The sequence below is a fragment of the Helicoverpa zea genome, chromosome 27 (genome assembly GCF_022581195.2).
Source record: "Helicoverpa zea isolate HzStark_Cry1AcR chromosome 27, ilHelZeax1.1, whole genome shotgun sequence".
Classification (NCBI taxonomy): Eukaryota; Metazoa; Arthropoda; class Insecta; order Lepidoptera; family Noctuidae; genus Helicoverpa; species Helicoverpa zea.
In genome coordinates this window covers 4,959,935-4,985,198 of record NC_061478.1, presented here as the reverse complement: position 1 = coordinate 4,985,198, position 25,264 = coordinate 4,959,935, and the positions used below count along the sequence as shown (strand labels likewise).

The following is a 25,264-nucleotide window of genomic DNA, read 5'->3' as shown; positions in this document are numbered from 1 at the left end:
TAACAGATGTTCCGTAACATTGTTTTACTGTAGTAAATCTATGCATTGTTATTGTCTCGTGTAATGTGGCTTTTATATTATAATATAAATTCTAGTCTCTGTAATTTGCATCTCTATAAAATATGATACTGTGTTCCTATTTCAATCTTAACGTACCTATAATTTTATCTATAGGTACAAGAAACTGCATCTAATATTGCCATAATTATCAAAACTTTCACAATATAAAAAAGTATATCTAGGGTCTATTTAAAAGGAAAACTTTATTTTACCCCTGTGGTTTTAAAAAACAAAGTAGTTTTCACACTAGTAATAAATTGCATTCCTTTGTTATTTATAAAAAAAATAGTACATACAAAAACAATAGAAAAATCTATTTATTGTCTGTATTGTAATACACAAGTTTGATATCAAAATGTCTTACTGGGTGGAAATACTATGAAGATATAATTTACTAGCTGCTTCTCATGGATTCATGAACATCCTGGGGAAATTACATTGTGTATTGGGGTAAAATATAGCCCGTGCCACTTGGAGATACTATAGCTTCAAGAATCAAGGAAATAATCATACTTTTATTTAATTATACATAGAAAGCATTTAAAAAGTTTATCTGTTTACTAATTGTATTGCTGTGGAAAATATTAAAGATTACAAAAATGACAAACAAGTTTGCATCACTGATGTTATTAAATAATCTGTTATTGTAAATTGACCTGTCATGCAAAAATCCTATTATTATCTGTACTAATTTAATAAAGAGGAAACATCTTTTGTTTGTTCTTGCCCCAAAAGCTCTGAAACGACTGAACCGATTTGAAAAATTCTTTGACTGTTAGAAAGCGACATTATTCCAGAGTAACATAGGATATATTTTATCCCGGTATGTGCAGTAGTTTCCATGTGACCTGGGTATAACCACAGGAAAGCAGTAATTGTTATGTATTGGATTTGATATCATTACAATTAAACCAAGAATGAATGAGGAAAGCTTATTAAAAAATATCAAGTTAATTAAGTAAGAGTCCTTGAGCCACCCAATATAAGTATATTCCTATTGTAATTAACATAAAAACGATAACACATAGATAACAAACTTGCAGTTTGCTGGTAATTATTTAACTGGTAATTCAATTAATCTTTTGTACATACGTACTATGTACTACAAACTATAGGTAAATAATGAACGGAGAACATATTTAAGTGGCCTAAGTTTAATTAAATTTTCCATTCCTCAACTCTAGCACTATTTCAATTATATTTTTACATCTATGTGTGTTATATTACAAAGCAGGCATCACATACACATTTTTTGAAACTTTTCTGACTCATGTTTCTCTTTTGAGGATACCACACAGCACCGTCTCGGTCACCGATATTTCTGCTGCCAGCCGGCGTAAATTTTCTTACTTGTTTGAGCGGCATACCACCAGCGATGTCTGTATTCGCCGTTAGACAGCAATGAATTCTGCTCCAAATGTCATGCAATTTGGTTAGGTCTCACAGTTGCCCACTGGTCTTGGTTGGGTCGAAATTTCTTTGTAGTTTTAGAAAAGTTGGTGATTGATGATAGATTGCCTAAGATAGCACTTAAATGTCAGTCCTGCATTCGGGCTATGAGAGTGAGAGAATAGTAGATACAATGTCTTCTCCTCAAAATCTCTTTGTAACTGCATGTTGCAGATGCCTCTCGCTGGCTGTAGTGGCCTGATAAGACGGCGCGTATAACATCTTGGGCAACTGACTGATCTCCTTAGGTACACTACACTAAGATCAGTTCTCTTCTGCTCACAATCTCTTTATAACTGCACGTTGCAGATGCCTATCGCTGGTTGTAGCTGCCTGATAAGGCGTGGTGATCTTGTACACTATAATATATCCTGCGCAACTGACTGATCTAAAAGAATAATAAAAACAGTTCTCTTCTGCTCTCAATCTTTTTGTAACTGCACGTTACAGATGCCTAGGCGAGGCCTATAACATGTCCTGCGTTGACTGATCTCCTTGGGAGAATGTCAGTTTGTCTCAAAATCTTTCTGTAACTACACATTGCAGATGCCCCTCGCTGGTTGTACCGGCATAATAGGGCGTGGGCATACTTGTATACTATTATAGGTCCTGTGCAGCTGGCTGATCTTAATAAGAAGGAACTGCTCTTCTCCTCACAATCTCTCTGTAACTGCACGTTGCAGATGCCTCTCGCTGGCTGTAGCGGCGTGGTAGGCCGTGGGCACGATGGCCGAGGAGCACGCGTGCTTGGTGCGCGCGCGCTCCGACTCTGAGGGCTCGTCTAAGCACAGCTTCGGCACCATGACCTATACTGAAGATAGACTTAGCGGTGAGTGTTTTCTTTACTTGATTCTTTCATTGATTTGCGGCACATTCGCCAGATGTGGACGCACACCCTTAGATTTTCTTATTACTTTGGTAGCTTGCTGTCAAAAAAAATGAACTTAAACATAAGGAATGAATTTTAAGTTTCATGATCAAAACGCTTATAGGATTTCAAATTGTCTTCCTCTTCATTTTTACAGCTACAAAGCTGAACTTAAGGTTGCCCGCCCACGTCCGATAATTAATCATTGACCGATTTTTTGTAGGAGAAAAATAGACCACACTGACAGCAATAGTGCAACGCACATGTCCTACAGAAAGTCGGTCAGACAATCCTTCAAAAAATCTGTCCTACAAAAAGTTTGACGTGGGCGGGTAACCCACAAAATACCTTGAAGGCCCACTAAGAAGGCATCCTACTCTCCCCAGGTACAGAGAGCGGCGGCGGCGAGCCTGGCAACACCAGCCACATGGCTGCCAGCCCGCCCGACGCCGCCGACGCCAACGAGAGCGGCGAGCTCCTCGACTATAACGACTCTAGCGTGCTCGAGCAGTTCCACGAGGATGCCTTGCGACAGGTGAGCTCTTGGACTAGAGTAGAATGTTTATTAACCAGCCACATGGCCGCCAGCCCTCCCGACGCCGCCGACCACGAGAGCGGCGAGCTCCTCGACTATAACGACTCCAGCGTGCTCGAGCAGTTCCATGAGGATGCCTTGCGACAGGTCAGCTCTTGGACTACTGGGTTTTATATATAGTCCCTTAAGTATACGTATAGACTGCCTAAATACCACCCCTATGTTCTCTCTTATCAACTGCCCCTATGTTCTTCCTTATACAGGGTGTGTCGTTCACAATCACATTAAATCCTATCACATATACTTTATGATATTCAATGGCGAATTGTAAAAAAATTAACCTAATCCATTCAGTGGTTTGGCCACAGGAGTCATTTTTCGTTTTTATAATTTACATCATCATGTGTAAAGCAGAGATAAAGTTAAGGGTATGTATACCAGTTGACAGCTCTCTGTTTTCAAGAGAGAAATTTCCGTTGTTTGTAATGACTGACTGTTATATGATGTTCTAATTCTCGCTCATGTGCATTGTGCTAATCGATATATATTAACGTATTTAATTTAATTTGATTAGGTACGACACACTGTTCTCCCTTATCTACCACCCCTTTGTTCTTCCTTATGTACTCCCCCTATGTTCTCGATTATGTACTCCGCCTTAGTTCTCCCTTATCTACCACCCACCCCTATGTTCTTCCTTATGTACTCCCCCTATGTTCTTCCTTAAGTACTCCCCGTATGTTCTCCTTTATCAACAACCCGTGTTCTTTCTTATGTACTCCCCCTATGTTCTCCCTTATATACCACCCCTATGCTCTTCCTTATGTACTCCCCCTATGTTCTCCCTTATATACCACCCCTATGCTCTTCCTTATGTACTCCCCCTATGTTCTCCCTTATCTACAACCCCTTTGTTTTTTCTTATGTACTCTCCCTATGGTAGAGATAAAAAGTCGTTTATTCAAAGTAGGCTGAAAATCAGAACTTTTTGAAGGTCAAATTTACAAAAGACATCCCCCCATCACCACTTCCTATGCGTTTTTGCTGGTAAGGAAAAGTGGTGGAACAAACTCCCCAACAACACAATTCTGGCTGTGTAGTTTGAAGAACCGTTGATATACAAAATATCAATTAAAAAACAATTAGAGAAGAAGTTATTATATTCTTCCCCAGGCTGGTTGCGGTCTCTCCCAAGCGCGAGTCACACTAGCAGTGTTCTTTGCAATAGCGGGCGCCTCGCTCGAGCTGGCTGCCATACCGTTCATCTTGCCCTCCGCGGAAATCGAACTGTGTATACTGCCGCACGAGAAGAATTGGCTCGGTAAGTTTAATTTATTTAGTGGATTCATATAAATTACTTTCGTAAAAAACAAGAGAGTTAAATTCTACTTTCATATGAAAAAAGAGCATTAAATTCAACTTTCATAAAAAACAAGAGCGTTAAATTCCACTTTCATAAAAAAACAAGAGCGTTAAATACCACTTTCATAAAAACAAGAGCGTTAAATACTACTTTCATAAAAAACAAGAGCGTTAAATTCCACTTTCACATAAAAACAAGAGCGTTAAATTCCACTTTCATAAAAAACAAGAGCGTTAAATTCTACTTTCATTAAAAACAAGAGCGTCAACTTCTAATTTCATAAAAGTGGCTCAAAGTACAGCGACATCTCTCGGGAAATTGGGTTACTAATTGTGTATACTGCCGCACGAGAAGAATTGGCTCGGTAAGTTTAATTTATTTAGTGGATTCATATAAATTACTTTCGTAAAAAACAAGAGAGTTAAATACTACTTTCATATGAAAAAAGAGCATTACATTCTACTTTCATATAAAAACAAGAGCGTTAAATTCAACTTTCATAAAAAACAAGAGCGTTAAATTCCACTTTCATAAAAAAACAAGAGCGTTAAATACTACTTTCATAAAAACAAGAGCGTTAAATACTACTTTCATAAAAAACAAGAGCGTTAAATACTACTTTCATTAAAAACAAGAGCGTCAACTTCTAATTTCATAAAAGTGGCTCAAAGTACAGCGACATCTCTCGGGAAATTGGGTTACTAATTTATAGAAGCTGGATGGGTTATGTATGTTTGGGTTTCGGTGGTAATTTCGTGTAAAAGTGTTGTGTAAGAAAAACGGTCCAAAGCCACACTTTCTAACAATTTTGTAGCCATTCAGCGACCTAGGTCCAGGTCCAAATGAGCCTTTCGGACCAGGGTATCTACCTTCGGCGGTTCCAATGGCGCGGCGGGGTGGGGCGCACTATCAGAGCGACTGGGGCGCAGGCGGTGTTTGCTCTTGACTTTGCAATCTATAATAGCAAAACAATGGATAGATATTTTATAGACGCCACGACTACTATATAGGTTGTATATATGTTGCAGTAATGATGAGCCAATCGGGGGGTTCCATTGGCGCGGCGGGGTGGGGCGCACTATCAGAGCGACTGGGGCGCAGAAGGTGTCTGCTCTTGTCTTTGCAATCTATAATAGCAAAACAGCGGATAGATAAATTATATTATACACGCCACGACTACGAGGTTGTATATATGTTGCAGTAATGATCAGCCTAGTGGGCGGTTCCATTGGCGCAGCGGGGTGGGGTGCACTATCAGAGCGACTGGGGCGCAGGCGATGTCTGCTCTCATGTCTTGCCGTCAACGCGGTATTTGCCGCCATAGCTGCTTTCATGCCAACTTATGGGACTTTTATGATGGCCAGGTCAGTGAAATGATAATTTGTAATCAAAGTCAAGCAATATTATATACTAAACCTTTTGCTGTTTGTACAAAAAGTAACAGCAGTATGCCATGTGTTTAAGAAAATTTTTGTTTCTTCAAAGACTTTTTTATTTATTTATTTATTTATTTATTTAGGCACACCAACAACTTATTTACAAACACTTTCACATATATAAGTTTATAATTGTAATAAGTCCTGCGTAAATATGTTAATTACAGGTGCGCACAACATTCAAATTAAAAATAACTTAAATTAAACTAAACCAAACTATGCATAACAAAAATAATAATAAAAAAAAAAGAAGAAGAATCGATAGAGGCAAATGACAAGGTACTATTCAAATTGGTCAATTTTGTGCAAAATTTAATTTATAAGAGGCATTTACATTGCGCTTAAATTTATTATAGGGATCATGGAAAATGTCAAAATTGTCCGAGCTCCCGCACAAAGAGTTATATTCACTGCAAATTCGTGCCATAGGCGAGCGTTTACCAACATTGGTTCTGTAAAATGGAATGTGGAATGGTTTGGTGATTGGGTATCGCGGTATTCTGGTGGGAACAGCAAGTTTAATGTGATGAACTAATTCGCTACAATCTGTCTTTCCATTAATGAGTTTGTGTAAGAATTGAATGTCATGAATTTTGCGACGATTATGGAGAGTATTCATTTTAAAGAAATTTAGTCTTTGATAGTATGGGACCCTATGTGAAATTCCGGACGAGATATACGCCAGATGTCTGGTAAACGCTCGTTGGATACTCTCAATCCTCTGAGATTGCACAGCATATATGGGACTCCACACTTCAGAAGCAAATTCCAGATGACTTTCTACAAGACTATAATATAATATTTTTTTTGTCCGTATAAGACGAAACTCTTTGGTATTTCTTTTTATGAATCCTAACATCCGAGCTCCTTTTTTTGCTGCCGCGTTAATATGTGAGGAAAAGGTTAATTTACTGTCTATAATAACACCCAGATCTCTAATTTCATTGACTTCTTGCAATATTGTTCCGTCAATATTGTAATTCGAGTGTATAGGAGCTCTTCTTTTTGTGTACTTGATGTGGTAACATTTAGATGCGTTGAGAGTCATTGAATTTTTTTGACACCAGTCTCGAATTCGGTCAAGGTCTTTTTGAATAAGATCAACATCGGATGTAGAATTTACTTCTCGATATATCTTTAGATCATCTGCGTATAGGGACAATTTTGAGTGTTTAATTTGATTTGTGATATCATTGATAAAAACAGTGAATAAAGTGGGTCCGAGATGAGAGCCCTGCGGCACGCCAGACCTGGCAAAGTATATTTCTGAGTCATACCCCTTTACTGATACTGTTTGTGGTCTTTGGAATAGGTAGGATTGAAACCAATTTAAAAGACTTCCGTGTATGCCAAGGGATTCAAGTTTGCTCAGCAAAAGGGGATGACTGACTTTGTCAAAAGCACTAGAAAAGTCTGTGTATATAGCATCAATTTGTTTCCCGTTGTCAACAGCCACAGACAGATCCGACACAAAAGACACAAGGTTGGTTTGAACGGAGCGGCCGGTTATAAAGCCATGTTGTGCAGTTGTGATGATACTATTCATGTATTTTGTAATGATAGGACATAGTAGGGACTCACACAATTTTGAAAAACAAGACAGAATGGAAATAGGACGGTAATTCTTTACATTATTCTGATCTCCTTTTTAAAGACAGGTACGATTCGAGCTTTTTTCCATTCATCCGGAAAGACGCCATCCTCAAAAGAACGATTGAGGATTAGGCAGAGCGGTAAAGCAAGATATTGTCCACAACGTTTGACAAATAAAGGAGGTATCATATCCGGACCCGCGCCCTTCAGAGTATCCAATCTTTTGATTTTATTTAGAACTTCTCTTTCTGTGAATCTAATACGACTAATCTAAGACTTGCAAATCTTTTTCTTTCACATAATTTTGTATTTGTGTACATCCTTTTCTCTTTTGGCTACGTGATCGGGCACACTGTCAGTTGACAGCCAAGTTAATTTAGAAGTTTTAATTTAAAATACTTTTTTTTATAATCTTATCATCTACACAAATCTAATAAATATCTTCTTAATTTTTTTGGAAGTCGATTCAAAAATTCATTTTCACAATTCTTTGTCTATTAGATTCTGTTCAGCGATAGGCTCTGGCGGCATTGTCCCCATAAGCTACACGTACATAGGCGAGGTGTGCGCGGGCGGGCGCCGCGCCGCGCTGAGCGCCTGCGCCGCCGCCGCCGCCGCCGGCTCGCTGCTCGCGGCCGCGCTGGCAGCCGCCACGCTGCCGCAGACCGGCGCCACCACGCTCATCGAGAATAAGGAGCACTTTAGTGCCTGGCACAGGTCAGATTGTGTTTTAAATGTTCGTCTAGCTAGATTCTGCTCACTAGTGTTGCCCAAATGCAAGAACAAGACGAGACTTAGCCAGTCTTGGTCTTGGTCTTGCGGTCCCAGTCTTGGTCTTGGTCTTGGTCTTGCAGCAAGAGTCTTGCAAGTCTTGCAATTACCTATTAGTCTATTACTATTTATTAAAGTTTACTTTAAATCTTAGAAAAACGTATTAGAATTGGAACATTGTGAGCTTGAATTAACATAGCCATAGATTTGATCAAGCAGATTAATAAATAACTGAAGATTTTATAAGAAATTCGAAAAATCAACTGACCTATATGTCGTTTTCCATGGAAGTAACTGTTTCTTAATAAACATTTATGATTTATAAGCTTACATTTGCTAAAACATGTAAAAAAATGTAAGAAATATAATGACTAAATGTACAATAATAGTACCTAAGTAATTAGTTTAAAACCATATAAGTAATCAATATTATAATATATACTTACTAGAATGAATTAATATGACATCTACTACCTATCCTTACCATTTTATCCTAATCATAATACTACTTGCGTGATCAGTATAATGTATTCATTTTCATTCTAAGCACTCTGAAACTTATTTATTCTTTGGAACACCTGTAGGTACTCTACTAGGAAATTATTTTGCATGAGTATACCTACGCCCTATGGCGGCAATCAAATAGTGTCAAATGTTATGATTTCGGCGTGGCGGCAACGATTGTTGTAGATTTCAAAAGAAGCCGCCCCGGCGCGTGTATCATAACCATGTACTTCCGAAAAGCGGCAAATTTCTTTGAGAAGTAAGTACAAAACCTTTGATGCCGCATTATCAAAGTGCCGATGGTTAAAACATAACTATGCATGCACTCAGTTTGATTTTAATAGATATTTTTTTATTCGCTATGTTTATGGTATTAGTCGTAATGCGCATAGGTCCAGTTTTTCATATTCTTTGATACAGTTTTTTGCGTCTCATAGAATTCCTAAGCGTACCTACCTATACACCGAACTGTTACACCTAACTACTCAGTGAAATAGCGCTAAGTCCTAGCTGCAAGACGCAAGAGTCTTGCAGGCTATGTCTTGTTCTTGCTCAAGTCTTGCACGGTCAGTCTTGGTCTTGGTCTTGCTAAAAATACGCGGTCTTGTTCTTGGTCTTGGTCTTGCAAAAACGCAAGAACAAGACCAAGACTGCAAGACCAAGACTGAATTTGGGCAACACTACTGCTCAGTAATCGGGTGAGTATATCTTAGACACCTTAAACTAGCACGTTAAACTGTAGGTCCTTCCAACATCCTTGGCAGTCGTTACGGGTCGTCAGAAACCAGTAAGTCTGATTCTAGTTTAACCTACTTGGTGTTTAGTCCACGTGTCGAGGGAACTTCTTCCCGCAGCCCACGGGAGGGTTCAATCATCAGTTATTTTCGGATTACCAATCAACCTTTTATTTTTTTTCCCAGGTATCTCCTACTATGCACGCTACCGATACTCGCGTCGCTGGTCAGTCTGATCTGGACGCAGGAATCGCCGCGGTATTTACTAGATGCGGGAAGGGAAGTCGACGCCATGATGGTTTATCAGGTATGTTTCTTCGTGTAGATATTAGGGTTGTCTTGATTTTGGCCCTTATTTTTAAAGATTTTAGAATTCTATGCAAATGCAGGATTGCATTGCATTGCATTTTGCCCGAATAATGTTGATAGATTTAAATAATGTATCGTGAAAAATATGCGGCGGCTCTCGTTACGGTAAAGTTTAGTCATACTTAAGATTTGTGTTCGATGTTTTTTGTAATACCTATTATTTTGTATTGTCATAGAGCATACACAGCAGCAACAAGGTGCTGGTGTGCGGCGTGGCGGTGGCGGGCGCGGCCGAGTACCGCCTGGGCGAGCTGGCGCTGCCCGGCAAGCGCCGCCCGCCCGCCCTGCACCACTGCCGCCATAGCGTCAGCATGGTGAGTGTGTTACATACACAGCAGCAACGAGGTGCTGGAGTGCCACCCGAGACCAGCTAAGACAGGTTCTCCGAAGTCGTCATCATCGTCCCACTTCTGGACACAAGCCTCCTGTTTCAAAACATACGATTAAGCGTTAATCGCCAAATCACCACACTTGATCAATCCATTCAAAATTAAGAAAATCATATATGTAATGTATCAATGCAGGGCAATGACCTCATAAGGCATCATCAAAGATATTGTGTCAGCTACCTTCGACGTCGCGACACTTTACACGCCACATAATGAAATAAAATTCCACAGAAAAAAAACTAGATTCTGCATAAAGAATATATCCTTCCGTGTCCGACGGGGAAATCTTTACAAATTGCATGCTTTCGCTGATTTTTACCATTGTTTTTTTCGAAAATGCGTTATGATACTCAGAAATTTTGTACATATTTGCAAAAATCCGTAGCTTTTCACCTATATACCACAAAAACTAAAGCTAAACATATTGTTTCAGTTCTGGCAGTCATTCTTCCAACTGTTCTCGAGCCCGTACCGCAATACCACGCTCTCGCTCGGAGGAATGTTGCTGTTTACTATGGCTATACAGGTATGTGACGTCACGACCGTCTATATTTTTATATTTTTGAAATCCATTCATTAACTCAGTCATAAAACAGTAGTACTCAACTGCATCCGGTTAGACTGGAAGAAGACCCCATCATAAAATATGTAGTTGGGAAAGACTTGGGACACAATTCATCATTGCATGATTTGAAGGTCATTGTGTTATGTGGTTTTTGTTAAAATGGATATAGTATTTTTGGAGTTTAGTAACCCAATTGTTCAGCTATGTTGTATAGGCAAGCTGACACCGGGATTGACCGTAAGACGAAAATTAACTTCAATCGTAAATTCGTGATTTTTCTGTACATGTACGGAAAAATTACAAGTCACAGTTTTCAGAAAATTTAATTTTACTAAAATTAAAAAGTATATGATCCAATGCAAAAGTTTATTCCAAAATGCAAAGACAAAACTACTATACGCTAAATATTTGGTGATAAGTACCTAAATTCCACAGTTTTTTGCATGTATTACTCAATTTCTACATAGCAAAATTATTATTATTCCTTTACAGTATTACCTGGCATCTTACGTCCCAGCATCCGTAGTGAAAATGGACAGCGATCTTTTCGAAGCTTCCAAAAAGAGTTACGGAAACGACACATATACAGACGTACATTACAACACAACGTTAGAAAACATTGAATTTTACAATATGACGTTTAATAAATGTACTATTAAAGATCTGTTGATGTCCCACGTGGCGTTCAAGAATTGTTCGTTCAATAATGTAGCGTTGTCGAATATTAAGACTTCGTTTACAACCTTTGAGGGGTGCCTGTTTGTGAATAGCACGTGAGTATTTTTTACCTTTTTTAACTTATAATAATATTAGCTTCACTGTAACTGTATATGTAAGAAAATCTTTATTTGACCCACTCTCGGTCTTTAATCAGGTTGAAATTTTGCACTCGCTCTGAGTTCTGATGACAATACATGACTAGCTAAGAAACGTCATTACAAATCCAATATGGCGGCCTCCCCAAGATGGCGGACTGACTGTGCAAATCTACTCCTATGATATGGGTATAACATATAATGAAAGGTTTTGCTGTCAGGGCAGCAAATCCTTTCAATTTATATTATACGAAAAAAATAGTCACGTGACGTAAACCCAGAAAAGTATTAAATAAAAATAGTAGCTTAAAAAACTAAAAACACGCTTCTAAAAATTACAATATAATTCGGACATTTAGTTTGATAAAAGAAAGCGTTTGTACAAAAAGAGTAAAGATTTCATAAACGCATCACGCTTTCTTTCACCGTGCTGCGCAATTCCCTCTCGCGCAGCACAGTGGTTTCGTTCAAGACCGCGCATGTATAGTGGGCGCGTTAACATGACCTCAGGCTCGGCAGTCCGGCATGGTGACCATGGCACCAACGGGGTCTTATGTGACTTTTTCTACCCACAGAATAATCGACACAGACATGGAAGTAGGCAGGGAACTAGACGAGTGGTGTACCTTTACAAGTACCATCATCCGCGGCATGCGCGGCGGCTGCTCGCGCCACGCCGACCTGACGTCGCGGCTCGGCGGCATGATCGCCGAGCAGAGCTACGTGTCCCACGCCATGTTTGTCGTCGTGTTTGTTGCTCTGTTGCCGACCAGCATGAGGCCTCCTGGTGAGTGTGTTAGTGACACAGAGGCCTCGTATAGCGGCTTCCACAGCATCATCCGAGCAGAGCTACGTGTCCCACGCCATGTTTGTCGTCGTGTTTGTTGCTCTGTTGCCGACCAGCATGAGGCCTCCTGGTGAGTGTGTTAGTGACACAGAGGCCTCGTATAGCGGCTTCCACAGCATCATCCGAGCAGAGCTACGTGTCCCACGCCATGTTTGTCGTCGTGTTTGTTGCTCTGTTGCCGACCAGCATGAGGCCTCCTGGTGAGTGTGTTAGTGACACAGAGGCCTCGTATAGCGGCTTCCACAGCATCATCCGAGCAGAGCTACGTGTCCCACGCCATGTTTGTCGTCGTGTTTGTTGCTCTGTTGCCGACCAGCATGAGGCCTCCTGGTGAGTGTGTTAGTGACACAGAGGCCTCGTATAGCGGCTTCCACAGCATCATCCGAGCAGAGCTACGTGTCCCACGCCATGTTTGTCGTCGTGTTTGTTGCTCTGTTGCCGACCAGCATGAGGCCTCCTGGTGAGTGTGTTAGTGACACAGAGGCCTCGTATAGCGGCTTCCACAGCATCATCCGAGCAGAGCTACGTGTCCCACGCCATGTTTGTCGTCGTGTTTGTTGCTCTGTTGCCGACCAGCATGAAGCCTCCTGGTGAGTGTGTTAGTGACACAGAGGCCTCGTATAGCGGCTTCCACAGCATCATCCGAGCAGAGCTACGTGTCCCACGCCATGTTTGTCGTCGTGTTTGTTGCTCTGTTGCCGACCAGCATGAAGCCTCCTGGTGAGTGTGTTAGTGACACAGAGGCCTCGTATAGCGGCTTCCACAGCATCATCCGAGCAGAGCTACGTGTCCCACGCCATGTTTGTCGTCTTGTTTGTTGCTCTGTTGCCGACCAGCATGAAGCCTCCTGGTGAGTGTGTTAGTGACACAGAGGCCTCGTATAGCGGCTTCCACAGCATCATCCGAGCAGAGCTACGTGTCCCACGCCATGTTTGTCGTCGTGTTTGTTGCTCTGTTGCCGACCAGCATGAGGCCTCCTGGTGAGTGTGTTAGTGACACAGAGGCCTCGTATAGCGGCTTCCACAGCATCATCCGAGCAGAGCTACGTGTCCCACGCCATGTTTGTCGTCGTGTTTGTTGCTCTGTTGCCGACCAGCATGAGGCCTCCTGGTGAGTGTGTTAGTGACACAGAGGCCTCGTATAGCGGCTTCCACAGCATCATCCGAGCAGAGCTACGTGTCCCACGCCATGTTTGTCGTCGTGTTTGTTGCTCTGTTGCCGACCAGCATGAAGCCTCCTGGTGAGTGTGTTAGTGACACAGAGGCCTCGTATAGCGGCTTCCACAGCATCATCCGAGCAGAGCTACGTGTCCCACGCCATGTTTGTCGTCGTGTTTGTTGCTCTGTTGCCGACCAGCATGAGGCCTCCTGGTGAGTGTGTTAGTGACACAGAGGCCTCGTATAGCGGCTTCCACAGCATCATCCGAGCAGAGCTACGTGTCCCACGCCATGTTTGTCGTCGTGTTTGTTGCTCTGTTGCCGACCAGCATGAAGCCTCCTGGTGAGTGTGTTAGTGACACAGAGGCCTCGTATAGCGGCTTCCACAGCATCATCCGAGCAGAGCTACGTGTCCCACGCCATGTTTGTCGTCGTGTTTGTTGCTCTGTTGCCGACCAGCATGAGGCCTCCTGGTGAGTGTGTTAGTGACACAGAGGCCTCGTATAGCGGCTTCCACAGCATCATCCGAGCAGAGCTACGTGTCCCACGCCATGTTTGTCGTCGTGTTTGTTGCTCTGTTGCCGACCAGCATGAGGCCTCCTGGTGAGTGTGTTAGTGACACAGAGGCCTCGTATAGCGGCTTCCACAGCATCATCCGAGCAGAGCTACGTGTCCCACGCCATGTTTGTCGTCGTGTTTGTTGCTCTGTTGCCGACCAGCATGAGGCCTCCTGGTGAGTGTGTTAGTGACACAGAGGCCTCGTATAGCGGCTTCCACAGCATCATCCGAGCAGAGCTACGTGTCCCACGCCATGTTTGTCGTCGTGTTTGTTGCTCTGTTGCCGACCAGCATGAAGCCTCCTGGTGAGTGTGTTAGTGACACAGAGGCCTCGTATAGCGGCTTCCACAGCATCATCCGAGCAGAGCTACGTGTCCCACGCCATGTTTGTCGTCGTGTTTGTTGCTCTGTTGCCGACCAGCATGAGGCCTCCTGGTGAGTGTGTTAGTGACACAGAGGCCTCGTATAGCGGCTTCCACAGCATCATCCGAGCAGAGCTACGTGTCCCACGCCATGTTTGTCGTCGTGTTTGTTGCTCTGTTGCCGACCAGCATGAGGCCTCCTGGTGAGTGTGTTAGTGACACAGAGGCCTCGTATAGCGGCTTCCACAGCATCATCCGAGCAGAGCTACGTGTCCCACGCCATGTTTGTCGTCGTGTTTGTTGCTCTGTTGCCGACCAGCATGAGGCCTCCTGGTGAGTGTGTTAGTGACACAGTGGCCTCGTATAGCGGCTTCCACAGCATCATCCGAGCAGAGCTACGTGTCCCACGCCATGTTTGTCGTCGTGTTTGTTGCTCTGTTGCCGACCAGCATGAGGCCTCCTGGTGAGTGTGTTAGTGACACAGAGGCCTCGTATAGCGGCTTCCACAGCATCATCCGAGCAGAGCTACGTGTCCCACGCCATGTTTGTCGTCGTGTTTGTTGCTCTGTTGCCGACCAGCATGAGGCCTCCTGGTGAGTGTGTTAGTGACACAGAGGCCTCGTATAGCGGCTTCCACAGCATCATCCGAGCAGAGCTACGTGTCCCACGCCATGTTTGTCGACGTGTTCGTTGCTCTGTTGCCGACCAGCATGAGGCCTCCTGGTGAGTGTGTTAGTGACACAGAGGCCTCGTATAGCGGCTTCCACAGCATCATCCGAGCAGAGCTACGTGTCCCACGCCATGTTTGTCGACGTGTTCGTTGCTCTGTTGCCGACCAGCATGAGGCCTCCTGGTGAGTGTGTTAGTGACACAGAGGCCTCGTATAGCGGCTTCCACAGCATCATCCGAGCAGAGCTACGTGTCCCACGCCATGTTTGTCGACGTGTTCGTTGCTCTGTTGCCGACCAGCATGAGGCCTCCTGGTGAGTGTGTTAGTGACACAGAGGCTTCGTATAGCTTCCACAGCATCATCCGACCAGAGCTACGTGTCCCACGCCATGTTTGTCGTCGTGTTTGTTGCTCTGTTATGTAATAGAATCCAAGGTAACTTCGTCATAAAAATTGACAGCTGTACATAGTTCTGATGACAATACAATAATATGGTACTGTCGAACTGATCTGATGATGGAGCCGGAAGATATGAACTGGAACTTCATGACGGAACATCGTATCATAGCTGTGTTTGGACTTGTTAGAAATGTCTTGTAATTATTTACGTACATTTATATAAAAGCGTATTTTTCTACTGTTATTTTTAAATAATTTGTGATAATTTTCTTTGTTCGCAGTGGCAATGTGTGGCGCATGTATATTGCTGTCTCCCTTAGTATACATAGCGCAGAGTGAGACAGCGCTATACGTAGTGGAGGCGGTCTACCGATTCTTTATAGCGATGGTGTTCTATATAGTCGGAGTCACTGTTGTTAATACATATCCACATAATTTGAGGTGGGTGTAATTACATTGTCACAATTATTATACTTTCACAATCACACTATCATAGTAATCGCACTATCACAATATTACACTGTCATATTAATTACACTACCATACTTATCACGCCAACTACACTATCACACTTAATCACACTCAAGCTTATAATACTTATCACTCTATCCTGTTAATGACACTGACGCACTTATCACACTTAATCACACCATCACGCATTATCACACTCACACTATTCATACTATCACTTTATCACACTCAACAAACTATCACATCAATATTACAAAAGCAAAAGTTTGTGAGTATATTTGTCACTTCTTCACAAAAAAACAAACTGCAAACTGCTAGACAGATTTATATCAGAAAATTTTGCTGTTGTGACGGATAGTGTATATAGCAATATATAGTGGCAATGTGCGGAGCATGTATATTGCTGTTTCCCTTAGTCTACATAGCGCAGAGCGAGACAGCGCTATACGTAGTGGAGGCGGTCTACCGATTCTTTATAGCGATGGTGTTCTATATAGTCGGAGTCACTGTTGTTAATACATATCCACATAATTTGAGGTGGGTATCATCACTCTATCACATTAAACACTATCATATTTGTCATCGTATCACACTAATCACAATGTCACACTATTTCACTTATCATAGTTATCATACTGTCACTGTAATTACACATATCACACTATAGCAGTTATCACTGTATCACGCTAAACACTATCACGCTTATCACACTAATCACACTATCATACTAATCACTCCATCACACTAATAATACTATAACACTTATAAAATAAAAGTAAAGTATGTGAGTGTGTGTATTTGTAACTACTCTGTACCGATTGTCTATAAGAAATTTTGCTATCGGTATAGGTGGCCAAATATACAGTCGACTCTCGTTAATTCGAAACTTGAGGGACTCTTAAAATATTACGAATTATCGAGTTTTTGAAATATTAAATGGTTCGAAATTTGTGAGAGAAAATAAATAAAACTCCGAATTATTAAGTGTTGATCAATTATTATTTGTTAACTGCTATTTTATAACAATGTCAAAAGTTTAAAGACACATTTGTGTGTAGGTATTCATAATGTGAATTAATTAATCTTTTGAAACAGCTCCGTCATACTGCTTCAAAACAGATTGCTGCTACTACAACTGCTCTCTGACTCTAACTTACAATCTTTCCGCCTCTTTCTCTCTGCAACTTTGAATTCTCGAGTGTTGGACGACTAAGAATTCGAATTAACGCGTCGTTTTGTTATATAGCAATGCTTTTTTCGTTCCAATTACCAAGTGCATAAAAATGTATTGATTTAGTTCGAAATATAAAGAGATTTTGTAGGGAACTCGTGATAACTTTGAATTAACGAGAGGTTCGAAATATCGCAGGTTTGAATTAACAAGAGTCGACTGTATATATTTTTGGGGAAATTACCGAAAACAGTAAGAAAAACATGTTCTAGTATTTTTATTGAACGATTACACTGGTCAACAAATTATATTTTTTTTTGGTGCAAAGGTGAAATATACAATTTCTTGTAGAATATTTGATACAATCGAAGTCCAGAACATAAAGTTGCACTAGCACGTAGGGATTTAGAGATATACCCCTCCTAAAGTACCAAAAACGCGTTTTTTATGAAATTTGATGTAATTTTTTGGGGACAGCAGAATGTTCTAGTAATTTCTAACTTAAAGGTTTATATAGTACTACTTCCCCGCATTAACCCCATTTTATTTTATATTTTTGCAAGTTTTCTTTCTCAATATATACCATTTTATATCTAAAGTGGAGTTTTTTCATACTAACAGGCCAAATAAAATATAGGGAAGATCGAACTATCGTAGCTGTATACATATTTCATGAAAATTTAAACTCTTAGCGTTCGAAATAAAAATTAATTTCAATCGGGAAGAGTAGTACTATATAATGCTATAGATAGAAACTAAAAAACAATTTTGCTGTCCTTCAAATCATTGAAGAGCATGCAATCGGAGCCAAACGTCAAGAAAAAGTACGCGATCGGAGCCGGTCGGCTCCTCTTATTATTTCACACCGAGCGCCTTCGAGCATTCTTAACCTTTTGGTTGTCGACCTCCGTAATGTGCTGTTACGTGCAATGTTAACGCTTTTATGAATAAGGCAATAACGTTAGGTAGGCCTTCAGAAAAAGGAAGATTATACCATTAAATCGATAATAAGAAATTATAAATGATACCTTCCCGGAATCCTCATTAGTTTTTCTATCTAACAAAACGTAAACGTAGTGAAATAAAACTGACCTGACATTCCTGTGACGTGATATGTTTTCATTTTAATAATATTTATTCACATAACCTTCGCACTTTGTCACAATACGTCGAATCCACAAATATATTCACTAAAATTACACTATAATACGATGGCACATATGTTTACACATTCATAACATACTAAATATCACTACTAAATACACTATTTGCACGACACAACAACTTATTCTGTCAACCGATAAAAATTCTGCGAACGCGGCGTGCGCCGGCGGCCATACGCCTGGCGAGTAACGTTAACGTTTTTACGACTTTTTCTCTTTGACACACAATTATGATGTCAATACGTGATGGTTTAAGTATATATTGCTTTTATTTTTTTTTTATAGGTAAATATGCTAACTACTTAAATGTATTTCAAACTATTTACGAGAATTTGTAGCAAAACATGTCATAACACGACGGCCATTATGGAAAAAAAATGTTAAGTCTAAACTTTCGTTACTTTTTTCGCCTATATAATCATCACTTTTTGAAAAACAATTACTAAATACGGAATCTACACTTATTTTTCAGTAATTCCATATAGATTTTTATAAGAAAACTTAGCGTCTACTGCCTCTATTCATTGTTTATTTCGCTGTTTGATTCGCACAAAGGAGATTGGGCAAGAATGTATGAAGTTTGGTCCAAATGTCCACCACGAACGAGACCTATATAATTAAATAGTCCACTTAATTTAGACTAACTTTTATTAAGAAAGTAAAAAAAAACAATGCCAAAAAAAAGTCATAGTCAAAAATGTATTCTTAATTTTCGGTAGTTTTTGTATGTTATCATTATTATTTTTTATTTTATTCCACTTCCATTTCTGCACTTTATCTAAAACTAAGATGAGTAAGACACATTTGCATATAAACAGCCCATATTTTTTTGCCCGATGGATGTACGAATCATAACCAATTGAGGCGCCAGAAGTGCTTGGATATACTTACTCAGCGGTGCCTGGATCTAAGAAAGTTCGATGTAACTGGTGGTGTCTTCTCTCTAATAATGAACAATTCTATTTTGTCAGAAGTTACAGAAAGTACGAAAATCGAACATCACGAAAAGAAATTGAAAACATGAAATTGAAAAAATCTATAAAATGTTTTATTTAATTTTGCTATAACTTTTTTTTGGCATCATATTTTTTTTTACTTTCATAACAAAAAATGTTCTATATTTAACGGGCTATCTAGCCATATAGGTCTCGTTCGTGGTGGACATTTGGACCGGAATCGCCCATTGTCCTTTACACTCTTTGACGTCGGCCGTGACTGGAATATCAGATGAATTTATTTATTTTTTAGTTCGTTCAAAATTATGTTGCTGCTATTGAAAAATATAAAAATTAAGAGTGAATGAACCATTTCTTTCATATAAATACAGAACATATTGCTACTTGCAACACAACTACAGATATTTAGCGACCAATCCTGACCAAGCCCTTAAGTGTAACTGTCCGACTTAAGACATTTGGAGCATTTTTTTCTTATGTCGCACTGTGTAACATAAGACATTCAAGAGGTTCATTTAATGATAAAAGCAGTGCACATCCCAAAAATAAACTTTACTACAAATACTAAGTACTCGATTTTCAACGTGTTAAGAGTTTGCTCTTCTCTCCGAGCCGGTCTGTCTGAACGGACCCTTATAAAGCGTGGTTTTACAATATACCGAGTTTAGAGCATCAATTTTGTTTGAGATCGTCTCAAAACTTATACTAGTATATATACAGTATTATATCTACTTACCTATCCTCTATAATATCTTCTCACAGATGCACAGCACACGGGCTGATCCTCTCAGTGACGTACATGGGCATGGCCATGGTGCGCGGCGCGGGCGACGGCGGAGCGCTGGTCAGTGCGCTGCTCTGCGCTGCGCTGGGCGCTGCCGCTACCGGCGCTGCGCTCGCTGCTAACCTGCGCTAGTGCAGGTCAGTGTCTATACACGTCACACAGATGCACAGTACACGCTGGTCAGTGCGCTGCTCTGCGCTGCGCTGGGCGCTGCCGCTACCGGCGCTGCGCTCGCTGCTAACCTGCGCTAGTGCAGGTCAGTGTCTATACACGTCACACAGATGCACAGTACACGCTGGTCAGTGCGCTGCTCTGCGCTGCGCTGGGCGCTGCCGCTACCGGCGCTGCGCTCGCTGCTAACCTGCGCTAGTGCAGGTCAGTGTCTATACACGTCACACAGATGCACAGTACACGCTGGTCAGTGCGCTGCTCTGCGCTGCGCTGGGCGCTGCCGCTACCGGCGCTGCGCTCGCTGCTAACCTGCGCTAGTGCAGGTCAGTGTCTATACACGTCACACAGATGCACAGTACACGCTGGTCAGTGCGCTGCTCTGCGCTGCGCTGGGCGCTGCCGCTACCGGCGCTGCGCTCGCTGCTAACCTGCGCTAGTGCAGGTCAGTGTCTATACACGTCACACAGATGCACAGTACACGCTGGTCAGTGCGCTGCTCTGCGCTGCGCTGGGCGCTGCCGCTACCGGCGCTGCGCTCGCTGCTAACCTGCGCTAGTGCAGGTCAGTGTCTATACACGTCACACAGATGCACAGTACACGCTGGTCAGTGCGCTGCTCTGCGCTGCGCTGGGCGCTGCCGCTACCGGCGCTGCGCTCGCTGCTAACCTGCGCTAGTGCAGGTCAGTGTCTATACACGTCACACAGATGCACAGTACACGCTGGTCAGTGCGCTGCTCTGCGCTGCGCTGGGCGCTGCCGCTACCGGCGCTGCGCTCGCTGCTAACCTGCGCTAGTGCAGGTCAGTGTCTATACACGTCACACAGATGCACAGTACACGCTGGTCAGTGCGCTGCTCTGCGCTGCGCTGGGCGCTGCCGCTACCGGCGCTGCGCTCGCTGCTAACCTGCGCTAGTGCAGGTCAGTGTCTATTAGGGTGTCCCTTAAAATTCAACTTCAATATATTTTTACGCATACCTTCTAAAAAGTTTCGTATGGACTTAATAAAGTCTAGAAATAAATATAAGCCCGATTTATAAGCGATAACCCGTGCCGACTTGAGTTTTTAACTTGTCCATACAAGTTGCGCGGGAGCAGCGCGGCGACCTGTTATTGCGAGTTTCAATTGTCATTTCATAAGTGATTTCTAACATTTTTAGTGCCTTGTTGTTTATTTTGTGAAAATGTCTGTGAAATTACGAAGTAATAAACTAAATATTTTCCTTATCGGACTGCCAAGCCACCAGATAAATGGTGCAAAATTACTATCTAATCGACAAGTTCTCACCGTTTTATTTTACAATATTCGTGAAGTCAAGCTGACTGTTAGTGAAAGTGCGAATCTTGTTATAAGAGAGTGCATTATATTTTGGGAAAAAACCAGAATTCCTACGAAGACAATCCCTAACTGCGTGAAGAAACTTGTTGATTTATATCATGTTTGGAGGGAGCTGCAAAAAAACTGTAAGAAAACTCTGTTGACTTTCAAGAATCATGAAACTAACTTTGTAAAAGACCTTGATAACTTATTTGATATTGCACATGCAGATGCTTTTGACAGAATGAAGATAGAGGAAGACAAAGATTTCTTAAGGAAACAGAGAGAGCCAGGTCGACCGGGATGCTTAGGTGGAATCGACAAAAAATTGGCGGAGAAAGAAGAACGAGATAGGTAAAGACGATTGGAAGAACAGGAAAGAAAGGTTAACAACAAAGAGAGTTATTGGCTGTTGCATCTACTTCTTCGATAGATAACTTGGAATGTCTTGAGAATTCGGATGAGGAACAGATTTCGAACTCTGAACTTAGTACTCAGATTCCTTGCCCTGAAAACAGTTTTAAAAGAGGCACGAAATTTCGTTAAAGCACATATTGCTAAGACAAACATTACATCTTTGTTAACTTTTTATAAGACTGAACTGTTTGTTAGAGACGATTACCGCGAATTGGTTGAACTATGCGTTGTGTTCTTAGGAGGAGACACAGTGTATAAACTAAAACTCAGGCCCCCCGAGCTTTGCATCAAGCGCGATGGATGGCGAAAGCAATCTATTCTATAAAAATATGTTTGCTTCAATCGCAACTTAAAATTACTGCAAAGGACAAAAATGCTCTACAAGATGTTTGTTTATTTATCGTCACCTTGTATACCAAACCTTGGCTCGAATGTACAATGGCAGTTAAAGCACCTAACCAAGACTTGTCCTTTTTGAAAGCTCTAAAAGAATATGAAAAAGTAGACGCGACAATTTCCAAGGCATCCATAAGCAAGTTTATTCGTCATTTATGGTATTTGTGTGAAGAAACAGTCATATTATCACTCTTTGATGAAGAAGTTGATACCAAAACCAAGACAAAAATTATTAATAATTTAAACAGAGACGAAAGTTCAGATTCCTCTAAACGCTATGTCCCATCGAAGGAAGAAATTACGCAAAATTTGTTTGGTAAGTACTTAATATTTTCTTGTTTCTTTTTCAAAGTTTTGTGGTTTAGTTTTTGCTTATTTTAATGGTTTTTTCTTTATTTCAGATATGACGCTGGATGATTTTGTAACTCAAAGAAGCAAACGATTTCTATCTCGACTACAGATCGACGACAGTTTTCTTCGGGAAGACGTATCTTCGTGGGGTGACAATCCTGCTTTTTTGGAAGCTAGAAGACGATTAAGTCGTTTGAAGGTCGTAAATGACACTGCTGAAAGAGCTGTTAAATTAATGCAAGATTATAATGGTCTTATCACGGCTGAAGAAGAGCAAAATCAGTTTTTGTTGCGTTGTGTTCAAGAACATAGAAATCTGTATCCAGACTGTAAAAAAACTACACTAAAGAGAAGTTACCCTAATTCATTATTATTATAATTTGTATTTAAATAAAAGTTTGTATTAATATTTTTTTAGTATTACTCATATTTACTTTATTTGTTGCATTTTAATTAGTTTTGGATCAACCCAAAACGTCAGACCAAAACACCATTTTTTATTAAACTTTAGAGCCCGGTCGGCACAGGTTGCAAACATGCTACAGATATGAAATTTCATATTTAAGTACATTTTAGCATTTATAAAAAAATTGGAGGGTATGCGTTTCGAAATTCTAAAAAATTTTTTTTTTTGCCATATAAGGGACACCCTAGTGTCTATACACGTCACACAGATGCACAGTACACGCTGGTCAGTGCGCTGCTCTGCGCTGCGCTGGGCGCTGCCGCTACCGGCGCTGCGCTCGCTGCTAACCTGCGCTAGTGCAGGTCAGTGTCTATACACGTCACACAGATGCACAGTACACGCTGGTCAGTGCGCTGCTCTGCGCTGCGCTGGGCGCTGCCGCTACCGGCGCTGCGCTCGCTGCTAACCTGCGCTAGTGCAGGTCAGTGTCTATACACGTCACACAGATGCACAGTACACGCTGGTCAGTGCGCTGCTCTGCGCTGCGCTGGGCGCTGCCGCTACCGGCGCTGCGCTCGCTGCTAACCTGCGCTAGTGCAGGTCAGTGTCTATACACGTCACACAGATGCACAGTACACGCTGTTCAGTGCGCTGCTCTGCGCTGCTCTGCGCTGCGCTGGGCGCTGTCGCTACCGGCGCTGCGCTCGCTGCTAACCTGCGCTAGTGCAGGTCAGTGTCTATACACGTCACACAGATGCACAGTACACGCTGGTCAGTGCGCTGCTCTGCGCTGCCGCTACCGGCGCTGCGCTCGCTGCTAACCTGCGCTAGTGCAGGTCAGTGTCTATACACGTCACACAGATGCACAGTACACGCTGGTCAGTGCGCTGCTCTGCGCTGCGCTGGGCGCTGCCGCTACCGGCGCTGCGCTCGCTGCTAACCTGCGCTAGTGCAGGTCAGTGTCTATACACGTCACACAGATGCACAGTACACGCTGGTCAGTGCGCTGCTCTGCGCTGCTCTGCGCTGCGCTGGGCGCTGCCGCTACCGGCGCTGCGCTCGCTGCTAACCTGCGCTAGTGCAGGTCAGTGTCTATACACGTCACACAGATGCACAGTACACGCTGGTCAGTGCGCTGCTCTGCGCTGCGCTGGGCGCTGCCGCTACCGGCGCTGCGCTCGCTGCTAACCTGCGCTAGTGCAGGTCAGTGTCTATACACGTCACACAGATGCACAGTACACGCTGGTCAGTGCGCTGCTCTGCGCTGCGCTGGGCGCTGCCGCTACCGGCGCTGCGCTCGCTGCTAACCTGCGCTAGTGCAGGTCAGTGTCTATACACGTCACACAGATGCACAGTACACGCTGGTCAGTGCGCTGCTCTGCGCTGCGCTGGGCGCTGCCGCTACCGGCGCTGCGCTCGCTGCTAACCTGCGCTAGTGCAGGTCAGTGTCTATACACGTCACACAGATGCACAGTACACGCTGGTCAGTGCGCTGCTCTGCGCTGCGCTGGGCGCTGCCGCTACCGGCGCTGCGCTCGCTGCTAACCTGCGCTAGTGCAGGTCAGTGCGAATGAACTGGCTGATCATCGGCCGCGGCGACTGTTATCGTGTAAGAAGATCAATCAGCCTTTTTTTTTTAACGACGTCAAAAATCATCAAATGACCCCTCCCGCTGTGGGTTAGCAGCGGTGAGGGAGTGTCAGACTCTTACTGACTAAAAACCGTCGTGTTCCGTCGTAGGCCTTTTATGTACTACTACTGGGCCACGCTGGAGATCAACCAGCTTCGCAGGACATGACAGGATCACGAGCAATTGTATGTAGACACACAGGACACAGGTGCACTTTACACCTTCACTCTCGTCCGATGAGACGGCAATCCGACACCACCTGAGAGAGATCACAAACAGGACCAAAATTAACGTGCTCTCCGATGCTCAGGTCAAGGTCAAATAATTTATTCCATGTAGGTAAGCCTTTACAAGCACTTACGGCAACGCGGGTGTATTCATCACCAATTTCCAAGCTGCTTTGTAACTGTTTCTAAAACCCACAAAGTGATTTCGGCCCGACCCGGGAATCAAACTGGAGGTACATTAAGCAACGTGTTACAAAATAATAATAAAAAATATCACAGTCAAAAACATCGACAACCCATGTGAAATGCCATATCGTATCTAAAATCATTATGTAATATGTATGTCATTGTATGTATGTATAT

General features: G+C 42.4%; 2 protein-coding genes across 5 annotated transcripts in view; both read left to right on the top strand.

Moving 5' to 3' along the window:
• The window catches only part of LOC124643261 (synaptic vesicle glycoprotein 2C-like), a 33,376-nt gene that overhangs the window by 1,886 nt on the left and 6,226 nt on the right, over positions 1-25,264 (top strand). For 2 of the 4 annotated variants that reach the window (XM_047182164.1, XM_047182163.1), the window contains exons 2-13: positions 2,193-2,338; positions 2,764-2,912; positions 4,086-4,233; positions 5,477-5,639; positions 7,806-8,021; positions 9,500-9,620; positions 9,859-9,996; positions 10,505-10,597; positions 11,129-11,409; positions 12,027-12,238; positions 15,725-15,884; positions 19,967-20,125. In XM_047182164.1, the coding sequence (XP_047038120.1) occupies positions 2,236-2,338; positions 2,764-2,912; positions 4,086-4,233; positions 5,477-5,639; positions 7,806-8,021; positions 9,500-9,620; positions 9,859-9,996; positions 10,505-10,597; positions 11,129-11,409; positions 12,027-12,238; positions 15,725-15,884; positions 19,967-20,120 (1,938 nt within the window). In that variant the 5' untranslated portion in view covers positions 2,193-2,235 and the 3' untranslated portion in view covers positions 20,121-20,125. Of the gene's footprint in view, positions 1-2,192; positions 2,339-2,763; positions 2,913-4,085; positions 4,234-5,476; positions 5,640-7,805; positions 8,022-9,499; positions 9,621-9,858; positions 9,997-10,504; positions 10,598-11,128; positions 11,410-12,026; positions 12,239-12,318; positions 13,009-15,724; positions 15,885-19,966; positions 21,078-23,406; positions 23,680-25,264 lie in introns of those variants that run through there. The other 2 variants (XR_006985896.1, XM_047182166.1) reach the window with 2 other exon arrangements.
• On the top strand, positions 21,663-23,191 carry LOC124643263. The gene is made up of 2 exons (XM_047182168.1): positions 21,663-22,603; positions 22,689-23,191. Exons 1-2 carry the CDS (start codon positions 22,192-22,194, stop codon positions 23,015-23,017), a joined length of 741 nt encoding a protein of 246 aa, XP_047038124.1. The 5' UTR covers positions 21,663-22,191; the 3' UTR covers positions 23,018-23,191.

Excerpts from the sequence above, each read along its gene's own strand:
- LOC124643263 (XM_047182168.1), top strand. The coding sequence starts at position 22,192 with ATGGCGAAAGCAATCTATTCTATAAAAATATGTTTGCTTCAATCGCAA. Across the intron at positions 22,604-22,688 it reads AATTACGCAAAATTTGTTTG|ATATGACGCTGGATGATTTT; the intron begins GTAAGTACTTAA and ends TCTTTATTTCAG.